We start from the raw sequence: 24,886 nt of genomic DNA on the forward strand, positions 1-24,886 counted from the left end.
TCCAGTATAAGAAATGTGATATTGAGTGGCCTTTAAGCATGGTACGACTTGAGTGGCATCAAAGTTGAGATGCGTCTTTAACTGACTTACGAAAATTCCATATTGGAGTTTAAGCGTGGTCTTATAATTTAAGACGCTCTTACATATTTAAGTGACGTTTCAGTATTCGGGCATAAGCCGTGTTAAGTCTTAACGACTTTGCATTAAGACAACATTAACATTAATTCACCAACACTAATGTACCCTAGGTGGTGAACTTCTTCTGATTTTATCAAATATACATCGCCACAAGCCATTTGACTCATATCCTTGTATGTTGATCCCATCAAAATGTGTTCAATGTTTTGGTTTGTAACTAAAATATATAAATAGATAAATTTTGTTAACCTGAATATAAACCAATGTATTAGAAGCTAGAGCGTCGGTGGCTCAGGGGATAAGCCCTTGACTTGCAATCTACAGGTCGTGGGTTCCAATCCCGCCATGTACCAATGTGTTTTTCGATTTTCGATTTATATATGTAGGGGGAAGTCCCCTAGTGGCGGACACCTAAGGTTATTTATAAATAAAATAAAAAATATTTTACGAAATGTTTATTAAATTATGACTTATGTTAGATAACAAAGTTAGAAATCAAATTAAATTAACAAAAATGCAACCTCTGCTAAAATATAATTAATACTGTCAATCAAACTTTGGTAACAAAAAATATAATTTTAAAAAGTGGCACCTAGTACCGGACGAATATTTGTGCCATACCCCTAGCACCGGACATTTCAAAATAACCTGCATCGATCACATATGTAGCCATCTCCACACTCTGGAATGTCTGCACATGCTTCATGTACCCACCCACGACAGGATGAGCACTGGATCCAGTCTTCGTCAGTGTCTTCTAAGCAAACTACGCAAATTGTTATGTTTGTGTTAGATGTTTCAGTTAATGGTCGTACTTCACTTCCTTTCTTTCCTTTAGGTTTCACGTTTGTCGCTTCTTTTCCCTTGTCTACGCTCTTTCCTTTAGTTTTAATTCCTTTAGTTTGTTTTCCTTTACCTCCCATTGCTACTTCAAACTTAGATTTTATTTCCTCCTTTTTATCTTTCATGTTCTTTTCATTTTCTTTTTCTTCTGCCAGTTTTTTGTATGGCGATGAAGTTAAAATTTCACTTCGTTCACTCTTTCTTTTTCGAGCTGCTGTTCGTTTTTTTGCTGCGTCAGGCAACGGTGATAAGTTATGGATTAGTATCTGAACAAGATCGGCAGCAGAACTTGTCGACGGTTTGGGACTTGTGGTTATAGGCTCACTAATAGATTGTTCAGATTCTTTCATTTGCTCTTCTATGATTGAGTTTGATATCACGACAGCGTGTTCGTTGTTTAGTGCGTTCGATGAAGTTTCTGTTTGTTCTAGTGGTATATTGGTCATATCTGCAGCCAAATAATCTAGGTCAGAAAATAAATGTCTGTCAAATGGATGGATTCCAGTGCATTTGAATCCAGATACTGCAATATCCAATCGAGCTACTTTTATAAATGCTTCTTTGACCAAACCAGCAATGTCGTAATCCGTTATAATGTCCTGTCCAGAGGCTGGAGCTTGTGCGTAGTGTGTGGTGGTGAACTCATCAAGTGAATATGATTTTCTCTGCAAAAATTGATTACCGCCAATGTCTTGTGGCTGCAATGGCCATCCAGTAGAAGCAGCACAGGGTTCTCTTTGGTTGGTTGCGTGTGTTTGACGAATATTCTTAAATATTGTAAAAAAAGTCACTATTCATCCACCCTTTTGGCTGGGCCACACCGATGCTCTCAGCTGGAGCATTCATCATAAGCCTTTCATTCATTCTTTGCCTAGGAAATACGAAAAATGGGGGTATGTAGTGACCGTTAGCACTCATACAGAACAAAACTGTGATGTTTTTGCCTCTCTCAGCAGAAGTGAGCTTACCTACTTGACGGATGGCTTTCGGAGCGAGAACTTTTTGATGTTTGTGCACGCAACTGACACCAGTTTCATCACAGTTATAAATTCTTGAGGGTGTGAATTTGTACTGTTTCATCAGCTTTTCAAGGTTGTCGTAGAATAGATCCACTTGTGGTTTGTTAAATCCTACGGCGCGCATCATGCTTGTCGATTACGGTGCTCTCAACGAAATGTCAGAATGCCTTTTCATGAAGTCGTAGTAAAAATGTTTACCAGCACTGCCTTTTTCTTTATTAAATCGATGAGGAATCTTCATGACTTCAGCTAAGTCGTATGCTAATTTTAGAAACTCCTTTTTCATGAGCGGCATGCATCTATTCGATAAATCTTTAATGTGATCCACCAAGACTTGTTCATACTCTGCTGAGAAGGTGCTAGTGAACCTACCTAACTTTGGTTTCATTATTACTTCTTCTCCTCGATTTAGGGCCTTTATTTTATCATGTATAGTGCTTTTAGGAATATTGTATTGCATTGCAGCTTGTCTTACACTCAGTTCTTTTGACATAACCTTATCAATAGCAGTTTGTAAGCTCTGTGGCTCCCAGAATCCTTTCTTTTTCTTCTCTTCCATTTTAATTATCTTTTTTCTTCTATACTCTAAAACAAAATTAAATAATTAGAATAAATGACGTAAATTCTCACAAGAAATATCAATATGTTTACTGTCCGGCGCTAAGGGACGACTTAGTGTCCGGTGCTAAGGGACAGACATTTTCGTTCATTAGGTGGTACCTACTAAAACTGTTTAAAAGATCTAATAATATTCTACCATTTTAAGGATAACAATCAAGTACTACTTTTATCTTTGAATACCACTCAAATGTCAATGCATAAATATACTAGAATTACTTACATTGATATTTAGGTGACGCCGTGATTTTGCGCCTAAAAAAGTAAACGGCTGCTCCCGCCGTGGCCGTGTGCGTCACTGGCGAGGCGCGGCGCGTGATCCTGTACCTGTGTGCCCCCCGCGCCCCTTTCACTTGTATTTTGAAATAAAAAGATTTATACCCGCTTAAATAGTACGAGTGTCCGGCGCTAGGTGCCGTCCGGCGTTACGAGACTTCCCCCTACATTTACCCGACGTTCTTACGGTGAAGGAAAACATCGTGATGCAACCTGCACATACTTAAGAAGAAATTCAATGATACCCGCACTGGGCCAGCGTGGTTGACTATGGCCTAGTCACTCCTATCTTGGGGTAGATCCCGAGCCTAAAACTTATATACTTATATAATTACGAGATTTACTAAAACGGTGATTATATTCAACTCTGAACCTAGTCAAAATCTGAACTGTCTAGAGACATTTATGAAAATAAAAAAATTAAGGAGTATAATAGCATAATTAAAAACTCATTCAAAACCGTAACTTATGTTTGTTGCGAACCTAATTAGTCATAAAAATCACGTTACTCTGTGAGGCACTATATGAACTTTAAATGAACGTAGATAATTAGAAACAGCAATAAGGCAGAACGCCCATCGCTTCACAAATTACACCTGCGTTACTAATTATGTCGGACGCGGATATTTCTTCTCGGTCTCACGAGTCATTCTTTACCTCTAACCGTGTTAAAATTGTATTTATTGCCACCATCTGTCACCGGCGTAATGACTACCGTGGAAGAAACCGAGCCGGCGCATCGCATCGCGATCAAATCAATTGCCGTGTTTGAGAAAGTACAGCTTAATGATCATCCCAGCAGAAACAACAACACGACATAGGCTCTCCAAATTATTTTAAATATTTAACTTTTGATCATTATGCGTAGATAATGAATGTTTAATGTAGTATGGTCCGTAAATAATGATGCTTGATTAACGCATTGGGTTAGCATGGTGGACTATGGCATAGTCACCCTAACTTGGGTATGGTACCCTCGATGGTGTCAAATATGAGAGACACAAATACGCAGATGGATTTATATACTTAGAGTTGATAAAAGTGCTTTGTCTATATCTACGAAATACGGTCGTGACTCCAGGTTGATGTTTCGAAAACCTGAACGGAAAGAATTTCTTACAATAAAAAAGTAAGAGGTTACGACACAACAACAATTACTCGTATCGTATCATGATTCATTATGCAATCAGGATACAAGGAAAACAATACATTCCAGCGTTTACGCAGAATAATTTTTATGCGGCACAAAAATTGTCCGAGCCAAGTTACGTAGCAACTTGCGGCGTGTAAGCGAGGTATTACAATCTATATTTTCATATAAGCTTCAACCCTGATCCTGATTTATGTGTGTGAGCTTTAAGCCAACTGTGTTATTAACAAGCTGTAAATCACCGATCGGAATTAGGATCGTGGTGAATCGCCAACACGATATTTGTTGACGGAGGCTTACAGGGTCGGGGTGTCGGAGTAACCTTTCCTTTCCAAAAATTTATCACTTTCATTTAATAATCATTGACGCAAGTCTTTCCATGGTAATAAATAAGTACTCCTCGTGTTTTCTCAACGTGACAGTCCTCCCCGCGTACGACGAACTTTTCGCTTACATTGTTAACTTGGTAGGTAATAAGTCATTTGAAATTTAAAATGTAAACAAATTTTATAGGCCAGATACCTTAGAGGAGTTTCGGGCAATTTGTGTCAATGTTGTAAATACTTAATACCCCTTTCCTAATATCTCTTCCGCAGTGTAACTACGAGTCTGGGAAATCTTTTCAGCAGGGCTCAACTGCGAGTCTCTGAGAAATATATCTCAGCAAATCTTTCCAGAAGAGGCCAATTCCGAGTCTCTAAGAAATTCACGCCAGGAAAACGGAAATCTTTTTAGCAGAAATCAACTGCGAGTCTCTGAGAAATCTACTTCCGGAATATACCCCAGGAAATCTTTTTAATTGAAAGGCAACTCAAGTACTAACAAAACTAACGCCCTCTTGCGTCCAATCGCCTCATTGTTACTCGCTACGGTGTGTTTTTAATATCTGATTTGTTGATCCTCATTTTACTTTGATATGAGTATAACTTATAAAAATTAATACCAATTCCTTGTTATTTCTGTGCCACAGCTCCCCATCGTACCTGTCTTACTGCGCCATCACTTCAAAACAATATGTAAGTGAGCTACAGTTGTTTATTTCCTTCACTAACATCATGAATTATGAAAGGAGGAAACGACCATATTTATTACGTGTTTTGGGTATATTTAATATATTCAGCAATGTAAGTGACCTGATAATTGTTTACGTCGTAAGCTTTGGACAGGAAACAAGCAAAAAATGTAAAACGATTACGATTTACTGTTGATGTAGAATATTTTTGTAGTATTAACAGAACATGTTATTACTGGAAAAAATATAATTTGTATTGTGATAAGAAAAAAGTGCGCGTTCTATTTTTAGATGACATATGTATATAGTATATTAGACAGTAGACATATGTATATTTAAGGAGTATCAGTGGTATTAAAACTATACAAATTACCCAAGTATTATAATGAATCTGTGCTCGTTTCTATCAACAGGTATTCCAAGGAGTTTTGATTGCATAAGTACAAAGTAAATTTTTTTGAAGAATTTCCGATAAATATCACGGAGTAGACAATTAACAAAGGTTAATTGAATAAGCCAATAATGTGTATAAGGCAAGTCAGATAATGATTGCCTTTGAAGGCGGTATTCACACAGTGATAGAGGAATATCATGGGGTTGTATATGGTGTATGTTGGCACGACACGGTACGGCGCGGCAAGGCGCAGCGCTGCGCGAGTGCGCAGGCGCAGTCGTGCATTGAGCCCAGTTCATTATCGCGTGATGTATTTGCACCCAGCACTGCTGCCCGACATCGCTCGCACTCTCACAGATAAGTTTCGGGACAAGTAAATCAATGTCGTATACACATTTAAAGCTCTCCTCACAATCTTATTACAGGATCAAGTGAGATGTACTTATAATGACTTGATTTATTTGTGCATTTCGATTTAAATTTGATTTAACATAATAATTCCTTTTTAAAATAATTTACATATTGTAGCAGCTTTTAGGTCGTGACGAGATTACTATTTTTTACAAAGTTCATTATCCTGGCTCCCATTACAAAATAAAAATGAGGTAAAGAATCGTTCTTTAATAAACAAACTACATATTTCGTAGTCGTATCAGTAGCGATTAAAACGAAAAAAAAAAAATCCAAGCTTAATTCAGGTGGCGACTATCAATGTGTTTAGGCTTTGTTGTCACTTCATAGTTAACAGCTAAAATGATTTGGATAAGGCAATAAATTTCAACGTCGCGTCGGTCGCACTCGCACCTAAAACTACACGGTATGATAAGATTATGGTGACAAAGTGACAGAGTTATCCACTGTTTGCACCGAGAGACTGGCGAAGGTACTTGCACAAAGTCTCGGTGAAAACGGACGCCATTTGTGAACAAGACAGGATCTCGGGTTTCTTAAACTGGCACCTCCCACGTGGTGTCTTGTGCCTTGTGCCCTTAACCTTTCGTGCGGCCGTATCGCAGTTCGTACGCCTTATAATGTGATCGCCATACAGGCGCGCACGGCTCCGGCTTTTGTCTAAATTTGGTGCAATAGCTTCCAACGGACAATTAAGGAAAAATGTTCCTTACCCTTTAACAGTGCTTCTGGCTATTTAAATCTACGTAGTAATCTTCTACTTAATTGGATTTGCAGTCTTTTAAATATAGTATACTTACATACTAATTATGGTTTATGTTTAATTAATGTTACCTTCTAATATTCTATGTTGTTTTACACAAAACGGTGAGCGAAAAGTGTTCACAAATATAATTGTGCGTGATTCCACCGCTTGCAATATCATTTTCTTTAATTTTTCACCTTAAACTGATCTTCGTTTAACGCATTTACTTACATAAATAGATATTTATTTACACTACTGTATATTAAAATAACTCTTTGTATGACAACAATCACGATCAATTACTGTATTTTTTATAATCAATAAAATATACCAAAAATATGAAAACATAATTTGAAAACAGCAAGTTTATAGACATAACAACAATCTCAGTGTTAGCAAATTTCACGATTGATAAATTATACAGCGACCGGTACACAATTGTCTAAGTTGAAACTTATTGGAGTAAATTTAAATTAAGCGGTGTTGTGTTATCGGCACAATCCGCGCGCACCTGCGAACAGCGCCACTATGCCGGTTACACACACCCAAAAACCAAGAAAGCGAACTGGATACGAAACGAAGCGATATGCATGTAAGTAAAGTTCGCTTTTAGAGTTTGAAATTGCTAAATATTAGAGTTGAAATCACATATAGAACCTGATTAACGGTTCACCGGAACGAACCAAATCCATGCCAGTTTCATATCAAACTTCTCTTCTCTTCGGTTCCGGATCGTTTTTGCGATTGTGATAGAAGCGAACAACCATCGCCGACGTACTTTCAAAAAACTCTCACGTGCATTGTGTACACTAAGTATATTTTGACCAATCAAGGCACACAACAACATACACAAACCGGCCATTTAAACATTTTTAAAGATTTTACGATACTACGAGCTATTGTTTAGTTTATTCTTGGAACTCTTTGGGTACATCCTACGCCATTTATTGTAATTTTTTTTTTGTTTTTGCTGAAAACATGTTCTTAAAATGTCATCTGCCATAGCAATTTGATCTGTACAAGTTCATTGTTAGAGTGTACAAAATAATAATAGGCACAGCTATGGTAGCACATTTTATGTCTCTAAGTACACAGTGGTTTGATCTTATTACAGACTATACAGTCAATGCAAAACACTCTAACTCCTTAATTTTTAATGTCAATACCTTTTTAAATATTTTTTTAAAGTAAGGAGTTTTTTTAATGAATAACCAATCTGATTTTATTTATTTATTGTTTAAAAAAAGGAAAGCTATAAAACATAATACGCAAAAAACTAGTCCCATGTAACATAAGCTTTAATGAAAATAAGCATCGTCTTTCCGGGAACAATATTCTGTTGCAATACGATATTGGCGTCGCGTCGTAAAGGCAATACAATAGCATATCTCAATTTTAAAACATCGCATCTAAAGCGTTCTAGCGTCGTGTTAGCACTTATAATATATTAAATCTGTAACTCAACTCTTCGGTTCCGTAATAGCTAACTTTGTTTCACCCAAATATCTCTTTAAACGAAATGACTTGTTTTTGTTTACAGAATATACATACACAAAGTGTTTCCTTTTGTGTTCCCTAAAAGTGTGTTCTTATTCTATTTTATTTTTGTTTTTGACGAAACTTATTTGCGTTATGCTTTATTTTTTTAATTATTTAATTAAGTTTTACGTTATTTTCGCACAGAAACACTGCCGACTTCATCTAGATGTCAATAGAATAATCAGTATAAACTATGGACAGTACAGATATGGAATACTTATGTCGAATCTCCCACGCCGATGGATTCAATTATAAAGGAAAAGCAGATAGGTCGGCGTTCGAGTGGTCCGCTCGTGACCCGTAAATTGGAACGGTCCGTCGCGCTCCCCTGTCGCGGCTCGAGGGCCTGCGCCCCGCGCTCCGCACCGTGTGCCTCTACCCTAACGGCACTCACATCGGCATATCTATACTGCACTCCTGTTACTGTCTCTCACGCACCGCCGAATTTATAGTGAAACAAGTGCGTTTGTTCCTATTGCGGAATTAGAACATGAAACTTTCTATTCTGCATTCAATTCAACGCAACTTGTTCTTTGCTATCAAAGCAATGGTATTATTTAACACAGCTCCTAGTAAATATTATCGCTCAAGTAACAACTGGCATAAAACACATTATATGTTATTTATGTAAGTTAATTACGCATTAGCAGCTTTGGTTCAGTAAGATAAAACAAAAAGTTAACAAAGGTATAGTACATCGCATTATCTCGCCGCTTACTAAACTGGGTACTGGTGCACGAAAGTAGGTTTTGTTACCAAGCTATCGGGTAGCTTTAACAGGTGTGCACTCCATATTTGGGTCATAATGTCTAACAAACAATAGAGCGGCCATCTAAACGTGCAGTTGTTGCCTTAACTAAACTTCAAATCATATCCATTCTCTTAATAAGCAAGCGTAAGTCGGAATTAAATAGCTCGAAACTTGTGAAGGTGCATGTGTGGAAAAACACATTGTTAGTCTCTCGCACTCGAAGTAATAGTTTAATTTATTCGTTATAAGTCTTATAATACATAACATTTTTAAGTATGTTGTATTCTACATTATCGTATTAGCCAAGCCATATACTTCATACTTTATACAATAAAAGTTATGTAAGTGCTTTATTAACTTAGAAATCGTTTCGCAATGCTCGAGATTTTACATTTCAGTTAATATATATTTTATTTATTTATTGACTCTTATAAATTTTGCAAAAACATGACTAAAAACTAATTTACATAGCAAGGGCGACCTTATCGCTATAAGCGATCTCTTCCAGGCAACCCGGAGGGACAACAGAGACTAAAATGGAGACGCTAATTACATAAATATCAAAAAATGTCAAAAATAAATACAAAAGAGCAAGGATTATTTATAATTAACATACCAGTTAAATACGAATATACTAAACAGCTTAAGCTTAAATTATAAATAAGGATGTTTTGAATCTTTACCTTTGTTTAGATTAAATTAATAAAACATTGTCTATTCTATGGACAAAAAAGGCGTTTAAATACAAAAGTAAGTATGCGGTTTTACTGCGAAGTTAAGAGAGTGCATAAAGTTTAAAAGAGGTACTTAACTGTAACTAAACATTATATTACTGTTTAAGAATTATGATTACTTTAATTACAGCGGGTCCGGCCGCCGGTGTGCATACTTCTAAGATAATTCTTCAGGTACGTAAAGAATGTTCTATTATACGAGAATGTTATAGGTCTGTTTAGTTAGAAACGTAAGATGGAAGCAATGTGGGCGAACTCGCGCACATAATTTTATTTTTAAGCTTTATCATGACGAAAACCGTTTATTTAATATCCAGAGGGTTTGTTGACTACGAGCTATGTGGCCGTGGATTGGAATCCTATATATACCTATACACAGAATGTTTCGACAGAAGAAAGTCATAAAAACACAATCTTACCCTTCTTCTCATTCTCTATTACGACTCCATCTTTGAAGAGTTTCGTCAATCCCAATTCCTTCCTTCTGAATATTACGAAAATATTGTGACCAACTTCAATTGACAGGTTATAGTTTTAATTTTTTTAGATAATTTAGAAGTAAATTTGAATTACAATATATGCCTTTATGATGAAGCTTAAGATCAAAAGTTCCAGTGCTTTTGCCTGCAACTTAAAAGTGAGATCAAAATTTTTTATATTTGTTTTTTTTTTAAAGGCAAGTGCGTAAACAAAGTTCTTAGCTGGTATAATTGCCGTTTAAGTGTAAGCATGAAGAAATAAAAAGCACTAGGTTGTGGGCACACCTAGCGGACACCCGCGGCGGCGGCGGCGAGCGGCGGCGCGTGCCCCACGGCAATTATTTATCTGCACTACGCAACGTTACCACTATTAATTGTGTGTATACGTCCGTAGTAATTTTAATATGTTAACACGTTTATTACAACGGTAGCCACATAATTTTAACATATAACATTTAAGTGAGCAGGTCAGGGAAAATAATTGCTTATTGCTTTTGTGTTTCCGAATCTCATAAGCACATATTGTGTTGACTTTTGCAATTGATGCAAATATAACACAGAGCTTATTTAGTATTATTTCTTCAAAAGATTTTATAAAAGTCCTGCACATAATATTAATTAATTTGTATTTATTGAATACCTAATTCATGAAAACTTCGTCAAAAACAGAGTTACGATGCCTGGTTTTCTTTCTAGTCGCACTTAGAACTTACGAGTAACATAAACGCGCGTAAAATGTCTTTATTTCAAAGCAAACATTTATTACGACTTAACCCCGCAGCATTCTCCTCGACTTCGAATAAAACCAAGCACAACCAATCTCTAATCATTTGTTCTAAGTCCAAGCGGCAAATAAAAACAGGGATCACCTGTTGCGAACGATTCCTGACGCATATAAACACCCGCATGCATCTCCGATAAGGGATCAAAATGTGCAGATGTGTTATCCGTGACTAAGGTATAACAACTCAATACCAGTAAATGTAATTTAAAACACTAAGTTATCCAATGAAAACAAGTTTTATGTAGTACTTAAATAAAAAATACCTGTAGCTTACGATCTCTACTTAATAAGGGATAAGCCGGGGTCATATATTTTCGCTTTGTCTCTGAACAAAATCAAATCCTCCTATCGCCAGATATCGTGTTTCATACGTAATTTGCTGATTACAAGTGACGCCCGATTTAATAATGTGAATATGGTGTGTTTTACATTCAGTTATTGTTAAGAGTTCAATGTATAATAAAATTTAAGTATGCATATGTTATTATTAACTGTCTGTCTGTCTCTTAATTATGTTATCTTTGAATGACGAGGTACCCGATGGTTCGGCTTCATAAATATTTAAATAAGGTACGAGTACACGTTTATCGAAGCCGTCAAGTTGTTCGCGGAAAGCGTCGGGCGTGGTGCGCGCTCGCGAGGCCATTGTTCCCGCGCTCAGCTTTGCAGCCCCGCACCGCCACGTTAATGCTGTCAACAATCAACACATATTTTATTTCCGGACCACAAAACCATTCAACAATATCAATTGAAATTCCTTTTCTTTCATTGTCCATCACGTCGGGAATTTCAAAAATCATTACAACAAAATTAAGCGCCGATATCAAACTAATTGAAGGTAGATATTACTCAAAATATACTGTTGAAGGTGAATATTGTTGTGGGATCGTTATTTATGGAAGTCAAAGCCGAGTAATAAATGAATCGACGCAATAAAAAATTATTCACCTCGTCAACTTTCCCTCAACATGAATACTTCGCCAGCGTGAAGCGAACATCTTGAAATGTGAATGATTTAATACTGTTGCTTCATCACCTGGTGTCCTTGTGAAATTATGGAAACTAATAGTTTAACAATCATCGCATCCATACAGAAAGGTCAGAAATCTTCTTAGAAGCAGTTTTTCTACTCATACTATTGCAACTAACACTACATTTATAATTACTAACTGAAAATGTCATAACAACCTGAAACTTATTTGTCAAAATTATATTACAATTCAATGGAAGCTAAAAAATATCCAAACAATAAACATAATTCTGGTCTTCTTTTTAATTTATAATTCGATTAACAAATCCATCTTCAAATCTCATTAATCCATGGGAATCCTGAAAACTTTGATTGTACCTAAATAACGTGCCACCTTCATAGCACTTTTAACTACTTAAATAGTCACAAATGTACTGCCGAATTAGTACAAATGAACGCTATTAAGAAATAAAAATTGAAATCAAAATGTTATTTTCTCAAAAAATATGATTGGGTCATTAACATTACTTCAAATTAGCAAGAAACAAAAAACAGCTGCAATTGTGCCGGCCGAATGGGAACCAGTCAAATCATTGAAATTGGTAACGATGTGATTTATGCAAATCGATAGTTTGACGTCGGAGTTAAACTGTGAGGCACGTTGCGCCGCAGGCGACGTCGGCCGGCGGCGGCAGCGGCGGGCGGCGGCTAGGCGCTTCGCAGGACACGCTGGGTTATCGCGCCCATCTCGTGTCGGAGGCACTACACGACACACCCGCGCCCGCGTCTGCCACTGCCGACATAGCTCCGACACGCGTCAACGCTACCTCAACATGTCCATCAACTATATACGAATGATGTTCTCTATGACCCTATCTGTTCGAAGCTTTAAGACACGTTTCATTCGATTGTTTGTTTTCAAGTTGTATAGTAATCAAAGATTGGTGTCGAACTTTTGTTACACATATTTCAAAGTCGCAGCTGACGGTTGATCTCATAACTGTCTAATAAGACAATTTAAATTACTAGATAAATGCTCCAATAGTTTAAGGATGAAATTTATTTAAAACATTTTCATGTTAACTTTGTATTCAATTTTAATTTATCAAGTTACTTACCGAATACATATTAAGATTAAGATCTAACCGCTTAAAATTGGATTTCGAAATTTATTTATTCTGAAACATTTCATAACCAACGTGTTTACGTTTACGAATTGTTACGAACTCGTTCAAGGCCATGTCATATCATTCAGTATAATTTATACTTGACCGTATAATATAACACGTCTCGCTTGCATATCTGTCTTTGAACTAGAAGTATTATATGTTTAAGAAACAGTCCGCCACTTATATTGATAATAGCAACTTGAGCAAGAACAACACTCGAAGCGATGAAAGAAGACAGGCACATCTTAAAATGCCACCACGTCAGCTCTCATAAGTATTGTTGTCTTAATCCCACTTGGAATTGTTTGAGAGCCATCGAACCGATACCATCACAAGTTTAATGTTCAAATGCTACTTGCGAAGAACACCTACGGCCCTTATACCACTTTAATTGAATTCTAGTAGAGTAAAGCAATAACACACATCACCATAAGTTATAAGTTGCTTCACCCGACTTGTTTCTATAACAGTTATTTCTTTTGTTTTTTTAATCACAGAAATTAATTTTTATAATTTACACTCAGTATAGGTAATGAAAATGTCAAAGGAATATGCGGGCCGCCTGATAAGAGATCATCACCGGGCATTAGCGTCGGTGACGGACCGTAAACTCACCGACCAGAATTGCAGGTGTGTTAACTGTCCACAATGCAAACATGGAAGTTATAAAATAAAATAAAACTAAAAAAGTCAATTCTGCAAACCAACACCATTCATGCACTCCATTCATATTGGTAGGACATAACGTAGGCTCACCTTTATCGACATATCCATATTCAAGGTCGAGAAAAAGCTGAATTCCTTAATTTAAAAAAAAAAGCTACGTAGCTTCAAAATGAATATAAAACATTCTAAAGTTATATTCGCTTTAGTAGTAGTAAACTAGTAGACGTTAACTATGTCTTTACACTATTTAAGACATGCTATATCGCAAGTCGTGCCGTGGATACTCACTTTTAAAGGTAGAGCTGACGGTAACATGGCCTTGCTTACTTAATTGAGCGCTACTTAGAGTCTGACGTGGGTTCGGATATGCCACCACCTTGACACATCGGCCATCCATTGACTCTTTTTGTGTTCATATCTCTAGATTAAACCTGACTAGCGCATATCAAAGCAATGTTCACCTATGAACTTTTAATATTACCACGATATTACACACTCGCTTAACTTCTATATTGTAATAATATTTTTCATGCAATAGATGTCACTAGCGAATAGTTAACTTGACATTAATCGATCCTATGATTCATAATAACTTAAATGCAACATTAAGAAGAGGTCAAAATACACTATTAATTTTGTCTCCAGAAACTGTGCTTTCAACACAAAATCTAGGCAAAAAAACTTGAGAGGTGTCAAGGGACACCCGGATGGAACGAAGTTCCTTTCTATTAATTAGTGAAGGAACCAATGTTTATTCTATAAATAAAAAACTTAAGTCTTCACAAGAAGTACATTTTATTTCTATGAATTTTCGTTATATATTGTCACGTCGTTGCCATGGTGAAGTAGCGCTCATTCGTCGTTAACATATTCACTATAGCAAAAAGTGTCGTGACAACTTTTCGTAAGATTTTTTTCCGTCTAGCCCCCTTTCACAACGCGCGATAATGAACTTCGTTCCAAAATTGCTTCACACAGCCTAACTCTAAGCATTTTTTCCATTCTAATTATATCTAGCTCATACCAATAGTCGGTTTTTCATATTGTTTCAAGTCTGTAGATATATCACTAAGACATGTAGAACTTACAATGTCCTCAAACTTATGTTATATATTGATAAATACATGTAAAGATCATGATTTCTGTGTTTATTCCATTTTGATTGAAAGTTGTTCACAATTCACACGCTCTTCGCTCGCTTTTTCCACTTTTATTTTATGTTGATATCATAATAAGACGATAACTCCTTTCTCAGATAGATCTTAGTCTTAAAAAATATCCTTTTGCAACTTTTTGGAATAGAGTTTTTATCGTTTATTGCCTTTTTTGCGTAATAGCTAATTCTCAAATGTGGAAATATGTCATACAATTTATAATCAGTAGATATGATTGCGAAGTGATAACAATAACCTAATCAAAACTATCAGATGTTATTCAAACTGTACAAAAATATAGTTAGTTGAGAAATATATTTTGCAACACTTGCCACCTTACAAATGATTTAAACGAGCTTCGTTTACTGTTTGACGACGCACCGATGACAAGTTCTAGGATACGAGTCACTTGCGTCATTGCGTCACAACCGCGAACTTTACAATATATGCACCTACGTTTACATTATATGTGACAATACAATGCAACAATAATGTAAAGCTATTCAGAACATGTTTAAAAAATATTGTCTTTAATTTTTATAATTATACACTACAGTTATTGTTATAAAGTTATTGAAAGTGTATATGAAAGAAGAGTGGTTTTAATGAACGATGACTATTCAATAATACAAATTGGCTTAATTATTTGATAGAAAGTGACTTTTAGAGTTCACTATTATATTCTTATTTGTAAATGAATGGTTTGTGTAAATGTTTGAACATGTTAGCGTTGGTTAATAATAATGGTTAATATTTAATTTCAACCATCTGCAACGCGCAAAGGCTATACCGACTGTATTGTCCATATACGACGGCGATTACAAAGGGCGAGAGTTCTAATCACAAGACATGGTTCATACGAGAGCACAATGCGATGCGAGTATGACCGACGGCGTGTGATTGAGTGCTGGGCGCCGTCGAGCCCGCGTCTCTGACTGCAACGCTAGTCTCTCCTATCGCTTTCACGTCGCGGTTATCGCTGCCACGATAATCTGCATAGTGCGAACCGTTATTGAAAGCCACGGTACTAGTTTGTGCGTGAAGGCTACAATAGCGGCATTTTAATCTGATATTTATTGACCGAGAGATAGAATGAGGCTACGGTGTGAGCTGACCTGATATCTGAAGCTAATATGTGTAAGTAATGACACGGTGACCGATGCGCCTCACGAGCGATACTCTCGTCGAGCCGTCGGCCACACCGCCACGGCAACAATGTGCCCCGTACAGGTTCCAAATTGAGGTGAGCCGTTTGCTCCATTTTAAATTATAAGCTTTTAAGTCGTTGCTATTGTTGCTATACTCAAAAGGTTTTACTTACGGCTTAAAACTTGAGCTTCATGTCTCATGTGAAAGCTTTTTCATTACACACAGCAGAATCGAACATTTTTAATTTAAAATGGTCGTTTAGTTAGTTTTTAACAACACCACTGACACCTGTAACCCAGAGGGGTAAGCAGAGATCACGGTTTTCTTTTTGGCATGGTCTGTTCACTGAAAATCTAAAAACTTAGTGACATTCGGACATTTCCTTGAATCGATGTTATAAAAATAAATTGACAGTTAAAACATACAAAGGCCAGCAGTGGGCGTGGACTTTTGGTCGACGGTGGGCCTCCGCAGGACGCGCCCATATCACGATCAATTTCGGCTTCGCACAGATTATCTCGTGATCGGAGCAATTTCTCTCCGCTCTTGGCATTGATAAGATCTCAACAACAACGGTTCGCATCGTTCTGCATAATTATAATCCCAAGATAAAATTCATGAAATGCCTGCTTTAATATGAAAGATTAAGCAGACAACTACAACGAAACAATATGTCCTTGTATTAATAATTAATTATGTTTTGTTTTATTTAAATATTACGATATAAAAATAATTTTTGATGTCAACCCAACACGTTTGGAATTAAACGGAGACAAAAATGTAGACAGCGGTGATTTACATGTAGCATAAGTGTGTGAGCATTGAATATGTAGTATTTTTATTATTATTTGTTTTATTAATATCTATTAAAGTGAAGAAAACCGTAGATTTCAGTTGAACCTTAACATAACCTTACATACAATTCTACAGACATAATAGAGTTCAAAGTGAAATATAATCGTTTTATTGTTGTAAATGTGGAGAAGTCGAGCAAAGTAGACAACAAACAACGCAATCAGAAACAATTTTCTATTAGTAAGTATTTCTCGTTGGACATATTCCGACAACAAACACGATCGTCCCGAGTGCCCGAGTGCCGTGGGAATGCCCCAGCCGAGTAACGGACGGACGGACAAATGATGTTGGCCGATCTATTGCCTGTAATTGATGACGACCATTGTACTGAGCTTTTGAAAGAGCCACGAATGTTTGTCTTCGTTCTGTTACCTTCTGTTTGTTTGTGCTATTGTCGATCGGCGATTCAGTGCCTTAATCGGTGGGCCATTATCGAATAAAATGCTCGACTCGAAACATTTTGTTCCCATTCCATCACTGAGAGCGTACACTTCGTGATTGCAGGTGCCGTTAATTCACTTGACATTGCCTGTTCCTAGTCACTTGTATAGAAAGCTATGATGAATGTATTCATTTGTTTGTACTAAACAAAGACTGTGGTTGGTTATTTGTATGGTTGGTTGTTTTGGTTGGCACAGTTTTATTTTGTTTGTAAATAACTCATTAAATTATAAACTTTACTAGTTTTTTTTTTCATTCGAAGTAAATTTACTTTAAAACTTGAATTAGTAAACTGAAGTTTATTTGCATGGTAAGTGACTAACTCTAGTGACTGTGTACTAGGTAAATTCTTGTGATATTGACTAATAAAACGAAAATGGTTAATTTTAGGCCTGGCTTATGCTGGGAAACTATATTAGATGAAGAGTTCACCACCCGCTACACCTTGTCACAATTCATAAACATTAGGTATTACTAGATATCTTGGCGGTTCCTATTTCGCGCGAGTCGATGCGCAGAACACAATTTTAGGTGAAGCGGAATACGGGCAGAGGGCACTGCACAGAGCGCACATGATCTTGGGCCGCCAAGGTGAATGATACGAAAAGAGTATTCCAGTAAATAATAATAGGTATAATAAAAAATAAAAATAGTAATTTAATAATTTTATATGTGATACACGTTTATTATGCAATAATAAATGTACATAATAAATATTGATTGAAAATGATTCAGTTTGTACAGTTACAGAGTTATAAGCATCTTCGAATTTATTTCAATTAGCAGTTCGATTCTTATTTAGCGATACGATCTGTTTAAACGGAAAAGTTATAAGGTAAGAAGCCCGGGGCCGAGTGGGCATCGGTCATTAATTCCGCCTCTGTAAATATTGCCTCCTTCTGCGATTGTTTTACGATTTACCGCATCTCGGCAGCCTCCTTCATTTTCTCCTTAACCAAAAACGTTTATCAATTTTAATGTGATTATATAACTTGAAATGTTTTTAAGTATACTTTTAATTTTCTGTTCATTAAGGTTACAAGCAATTCTGCAGATGTTTAGCTACTACAACTAAACAATAGAGGTGCTTAATATATGAGATCTTTTCACTTATAACGTCTTTGTTTAAGTGACTAGACATAGATGAAAAACTTTATTTTACACAAAAATCTAAAACACAAACATCTATAAAGGTGCAGTTTCATCATTCGTTAGTGCCCGCCTACGTCTTGCTAGAGATTTCCTGTTCACGCATGCCATAGAGTTAACATGCGAGAACCGTTTTTAATAGTCGTTAGGGCCAGCACGCGTTAGGCGATAGTCCTTGCCTTTCTTACCGCGCTCGCTATTATACTCGTCAGCTGAGTCTCTGCACGACGCTTGCTTTACATCGACCGATGATTTTCATTAGTCGTTAGTCCGTATGCGGGTCTTACTGTATTGTGTATAACGACCGATTTATCTTAAAACACAACAGTAGTAATAAGTAAACAGTTGAGTGCAAAATAAATCGTTACACGCAAATTGACTGCAAAGTTTTGTACAATAATTCAAATTCTTAGTCCACAATCAGGAAATCTACCTAGCAACCAATTTCAGAGGGCGCAACTTAACTAAGATGGTATTACACGCCTTATTAGGAACGCCTTAGGGAACTACCGAACAGATTAGTAATTTATTAACAAGTTGCACAAAACCTGCTACTTTAACCGATCAACAGGTTTCTTCTTAAAATGGTTATGGTAAGCGAGTTGAGTGTTCTTTACTTGAAACATAAACATTAATTTTTCTATATCTCTGTTTGTCTCCGAATTGGGCACAAGTAGCTATTTATGCAAAAGACATCTTCAAAATAGATAAACTTAAAGAGCATTTTATAACATTTAGATAATTTTCAGCATCTTCTATAGATATGATGGTTACTATACGTTAAGTTTAACACGTTTAACGCCAACAAAGATTTTTTTACTAAATAAAAACGCCGGGCAAGCTGGTGGTCATGAATGTACACACAATTTGTATGTTTTTCGTTATATTTGAGTATTTAGTGATTGTGAGTACCACTGCATAGTTTAATATCGTATATAATAATATCTTTAGTTTAATCAACTTGCTAATTCTTTGTATTTGAAATAAACATATAAATATTATTATTGTACTTAAAAATTGTTTAAAATCTTTCAATACCATATTCCAATATACAACCAAAACATTGATTTAAGATATAAAATATTTCAGTAGACAGTGGGCGTGTTTAAGATTGTGATTAACATGTTTGTAAAGGGCATGGTTGCATAAAGATTGTAAGGATTAACGTAACAGGACATATCAATAATTCAGTTGTGCAGGAGGGGGGAGGAGGGGGGGCACGGGAGGACGCGAGCGGAGTAGCGGCCGACCAATTTATCTGGACATCGCGGCCTATAATTACGGTAGTTACGTTCTCCGCTGATACAATTAAACTAGCGGTGCATTCGTGAAATTATAAATAATACAGATTATATCAACGGATCGTCGCCTTATACGTAAATGTAATACTCGTTTAACATTACTCTTCACCTAAAAACAATTACAATGCACACCTTTTTATACTAAATGTACATTTTGTACATAGTTTCATTGTAAATGTCAAATAATACCTACATTCGTTACGTTTTATTCTTGGATTAAGCTGAATAAAATATGAAACGATAGTAATAAAAAGACAATTTTTTTAATGATTTATTTATTAAAACTTATTTATTTAAACTATAAAATTATCACTTCGTTATCACATGTTATTTTTATTAATTTCAGTTTAATAATTAGGACCAAAAACTTAGCCAAGTCATTATGACGTAAGACAAACTTTTTTTAATCTAAAGTTTTGTATTTAAGTAAAATTATTATTTCATATACGATGAGATTGAGAGATGAGATTATAAAATTCCTGTATTTAATTTTTATGTTAATTTTTAACAATGCGTAATACAAAAATTTTCTTTTATTACGCATTAAAAAATAAATTTTGATTAATAAAATATATTGTTTTAAACTTCATTATTCATAATTTTAATTGTCATTAAAAGTAAGAAGTTTAATAAGTCATAAAATAAGTGATCAAATATATTAAATTAAAAGAAAACTATGCAAAATGGCACTAAGGAAATGCTAATGTTTTATTATGCTAAATAAATGATTGGATCTATTTGAGTATTAAGGAATTAAATTTAAAAAAAAAACATTCATATAAAAATATCACTCATTTAGACTTATGTAAATTATGAAAATAGGATTGTCTGTTTATATCATATTAGGCAAAAATGATGTATTTAACTCACTCATAACAAAAATCCAACTATTAAAATTTTGTCTGTCCACGAATAAGTCCGCAAGGACCGATTTTTAAGGAACATTCACTAGTGGGTAGTTTATGTATGCAGGAGTAACTTAGGCTATTTTTTTTAATTCCGCTAGTTTTACTAGAAATATTACGATTAAAAGGACGGAAACTGTACAATAGCTGTTTACCAATTTCTATAGCTCCTCGTGTACTGATTTCTTCATAGATGCTTCGACAAAATTCTTGAAATCCTTCCGCGACCTGACATGAGCCGCACAAACCTCCACAAGCCTTAAGAACTCCACCACGTCGAAGGAGTAATTAGTGAATTTAGCATGAGAAGCACCACCAGGTCCGTGACCCTGAAATTTAACACAGTATTAAGTATCAATTACTATGGTCTTATTCTGTAATAAATCTATATATCTATCTATATATATAAAAGAAAGTCGTGTTAGTTACACTATTTATAACTCAAGAACGGCTGAATCGATTTGACTGAAAATTGGTGGTCAGGTAGCTTAGAACCAGGAAACGGACATAGGATATTTTTTACCCCGTTTTCTATTTTTTATTCCGCGCGGACGGAGTCGCGGGTAAAAGCTAGTATATTAATACAAGAACATATTTTTATCTCTCTCTTTTACTTAGAAAAAACTGAAATACTACAGTCAAATTAAGTTATAAATGTGGGTACGCAATATCAAAACACAAAGATATCGCCATTTCTTCATCCTGTTTGAATAAAACAGAGTCAACAATATGGTTTTATATGTATGCAGTGGAATATCACTATACCGTTCAACTGCTACTGGAGTACTACAGTTTGAAATATGCAGTTAGAACATTAGTAATACATTTTAATCCATACCTTGTCTTGTTGGCTTAGTTTATTTTTCTTCTCCCAGGTTACATATTTAAGACCACGGAGCCTGGCTAAGTCTGAGTAACAATTAGGATCCTCACAGTTGTATCTGGAATAATAAAATGGAGCATGTTGAGACAACATAAATACATAGAGAGCACAAAGCATATCGTTTTGGTTCAAATTATTATCCTGCAAGTATAAGCAACCAAAAATTTTATACCAAGACTAGAAAAAACATTTCTCTGACATTTCATTTAGTTAAGTTATTTATGGGAGACATTCTTTATATTTTTATGTCCTATAATAAACAAAACTCACGCCTATAACCCAGAGGGGTAAATCGAAAAACACATTAGTAGTCAAATGCTTAATAATATGTCCTATAATGTTTGAATTAATAAAAAAAACAATCTTACACTTCAAACACAGCAGCCCAGTCAGGTAAGAAGAGAAGATGAGTTAATCCAGCACCATGCATACCGATAAACACATCCGTATTATGCGTTATCTCTAACTGCTCGGTGAACGGTACTGTTCTGTCATACACAACCCGTTGCACATGGTAACCTTTCACTTTAAGTAACGCTTCAACTATCTCCTTCTCATTGAGTATGGCTCTATATGTTGTTCCTCGAGACAGTAATGTCACCCTTATCTTATCATTGCTTCGGGTTTGAAGTTTAATCTCTAGAGAGTGCAATAAATGTTTAGAAAATGCATGGAACAAACCACTTCTTTCGCAACCATATATCTGTAACAAAAATTTATTTTAAACTAGCTTTTACCCGCGACTCCGTCCGCGCGGATTAAAAAATAGAAAATGGGGTAAAAATCATCCTATGTCCGTTTCCTGGTTCTAAGCTACCTGCCACCAATTTTAAGTCAAATCGATTCAGCCGTTCTTGAGTCATAAATAGTGTAACTAACACGACTTTCTTTTATATATATAGATATGATAGGAGTAGATTCTAATAATTAACAGAAATTTGCGATTTGGGAAATTAATTGTTGATCAATAGATTCATCCGGATAATGTTTAGTATGATATCACAGCATACTCAATCAAGCAGTTATGTAAAGTGTGATGTCACTTTTAATTAATCATAAAATTAGAAAAACTTACTAAAAATAGAAAACTAAGAATGATTATGAATATTAAATTATAAAAATAATAAGGTACTTACTAAAGGTGTGTTATAATATAAACCAAATATCATTCTAGGCAAAAGGGGAAAGACAACATTTCTAAAACATGCTATTTTTCCTCGAAATTTCTTCAAATCCCAAATCTTGTTTGAAGTGAATGCTTTGAATGCATCTTTGAAAGCGGAATCATAAGTAAAAGTCTCCCAAATAAGAATATGATTGTCTTTAGTGAAAGTGGATGGATGTGTGGAATTGACGTGAAGTGATGCATAAAGGTTGAAGAAGTCACAGAAGTGATGGTACATATTTACAGCTGAAATTAAAACAAACATATCTCACATTCTTTGTGTTATTACATATTTTTATATACACAAATATATTGACTATTATGTCAACACAAAATGCAACATGCTTGTGAATTTTTGACAATACTGGCATACAATAAGTGTTTCCGATTCTATAATTAAAATAGAATGCACTTACTGGCATCCAATTTCATTATGTATGTTGGTTTCTCAATAACAATATCACATTTTTCGTCAAAGATAGGCCTATAAGGAGTTTTTATAAAATTCACCATTTCCGGAGCCCATGATTGTAAAGCACTCATATGTTCAGCTTCAACTTTGAGCCTGTCTTCATAGTAATTACAATAACCTCCTGAAAATTAAAAAACAAAACACAATCACTAATAATAGAAATTAGAAATTATGTCTTTTCATATCCATTTCATATAATTTTTAAGGAAATAATTTAACATTATTACACTAATAACAGAACTAGATGTGGGTGTCTAGAAGCAAAGTACTTACCAATTTGTCCTTCAGATAAAATATCCATTTTATAACGCAAATTATCACTTCGGCCAATTAAACCAGTAAAATTCAGCATTAAATTTCTTCCTCTACAGAACCTGGAATATTTGTTTCATACTTGTACAATTTTCTGCCTTTATTATATTATGAGCCTCCAATGAAGTCTTTTAAGTTACTTTTCTTAATGACATGTAAATAATGTTAGTTAAGAACAAAGTTATATAAGATGTAACTCTTTTCATCAGACAAGTTAATTTTTATTTAATTTCATTGTATTTGAAGTCCATTCATACCTTAAATATTTTGAACATTCTAAGGAACTGTCATGAAGATATGACGCTTCACACATGACTTGTAATTCTTCTATCTGATCTTTCACATAACCTATAAGTTTAATATATAAATAAAAATTTTGAATTATTTTAAAATAACAAAATATAAGAAATAACTTATGAAAAAATATTACCAAAATCTGCTTGTGTATAAAATGTGTCATACTGGGCCTCTTTTGTCCTTACCCATCCTCTGTGATCGCCAGGGCAGCGAGGCCTGACATGGTAAGAAACATTCTTGTTGCATCCAGGTTCGTAACCCCAACACGATTTGTATCCAATAATATTTTTATATACACAATCAGAATCAACTTTACAACTTTCAGCTAGGCTGGGAAATAAATTAAATATGTATCCCATATGTTCAGGTGGGACATTAATATCCTTCAGTTGCATCAAGTAAACAATATTAATTGAAATAGAATAAATTACTAAATGTAAAGTTAAATACATTTTCACTTCCACAATTATCTAATGTCAAATATATCACAACTACATATATCACAAAAATAATCACATGAATGTTATATTAATTTATCCGAAAATCAAGTAAATATAAAAAAATTATAAAACAAAAACAATATTCAATCCCTCCTGCCTCTTAAAAATAAAACTGAAACATGAAAATGACACTGTCAATGACAATTTTTTTTTTTTGCCCATGGCGCAGGCTATAGTCTTTCGATCATACTGCCTAGGTGTCAATGACAAATTGACAAATGCTGTCCTTGCACATGTTTTAAAGATTTATTGTCCGGTTATAGGACCTGTAAGTCTTGGCGCAAATAGCTTAATATGAACAGTCTCAAAAGTTTCGAATATTTTATAAAATAGCTTTTGACAAATTTTTAAGTCATTAATATTCGTTACTGAAAATATTATGGCAAACTATAAAAAAAATGGTTTTTGAAATAACACATCTAACCTAACGTCAAAGACGAATTTCTCCATTGAAATGAGAAAATAGAATTGAACAGCTAGAATATTTTATATCAGTTTAGAATTGTCATAGACCTATTCAACTTAGGATGTTATTATGCATTTATTGTTGACTGAAAAGTAAAACTTAAATCAGCTGAAGAAAAACATTATAACGTCTATGGTGA

At 35.0% G+C, this 24,886-nt stretch overlaps 1 protein-coding gene across 1 annotated transcript; it reads right to left on the minus strand.

The window, feature by feature from the left end:
* Positions 1-20,578: 20,578 nt before the first annotated feature.
* LOC106710742 (EGF domain-specific O-linked N-acetylglucosamine transferase) lies at positions 20,579-24,280 on the minus strand. The gene is made up of 8 exons (XM_014502901.2): positions 23,915-24,280; positions 23,742-23,832; positions 23,446-23,546; positions 23,117-23,293; positions 22,672-22,946; positions 21,904-22,238; positions 21,491-21,593; positions 20,579-20,981 (listed from the first exon to the last, which is right to left on the minus strand). Exons 1-8 carry the CDS (start codon positions 24,231-24,233, stop codon positions 20,814-20,816), a joined length of 1,569 nt encoding a protein of 522 aa, XP_014358387.2. The 5' UTR covers positions 24,234-24,280; the 3' UTR covers positions 20,579-20,813.
* Between the last annotated feature and the right edge of the window lie 606 nt (positions 24,281-24,886).

The sequence above is a fragment of the Papilio machaon genome, chromosome 1 (assembly GCF_912999745.1).
Source record: "Papilio machaon chromosome 1, ilPapMach1.1, whole genome shotgun sequence".
Lineage (NCBI taxonomy): Eukaryota > Metazoa > Arthropoda > Insecta > Lepidoptera > Papilionidae > Papilio > Papilio machaon.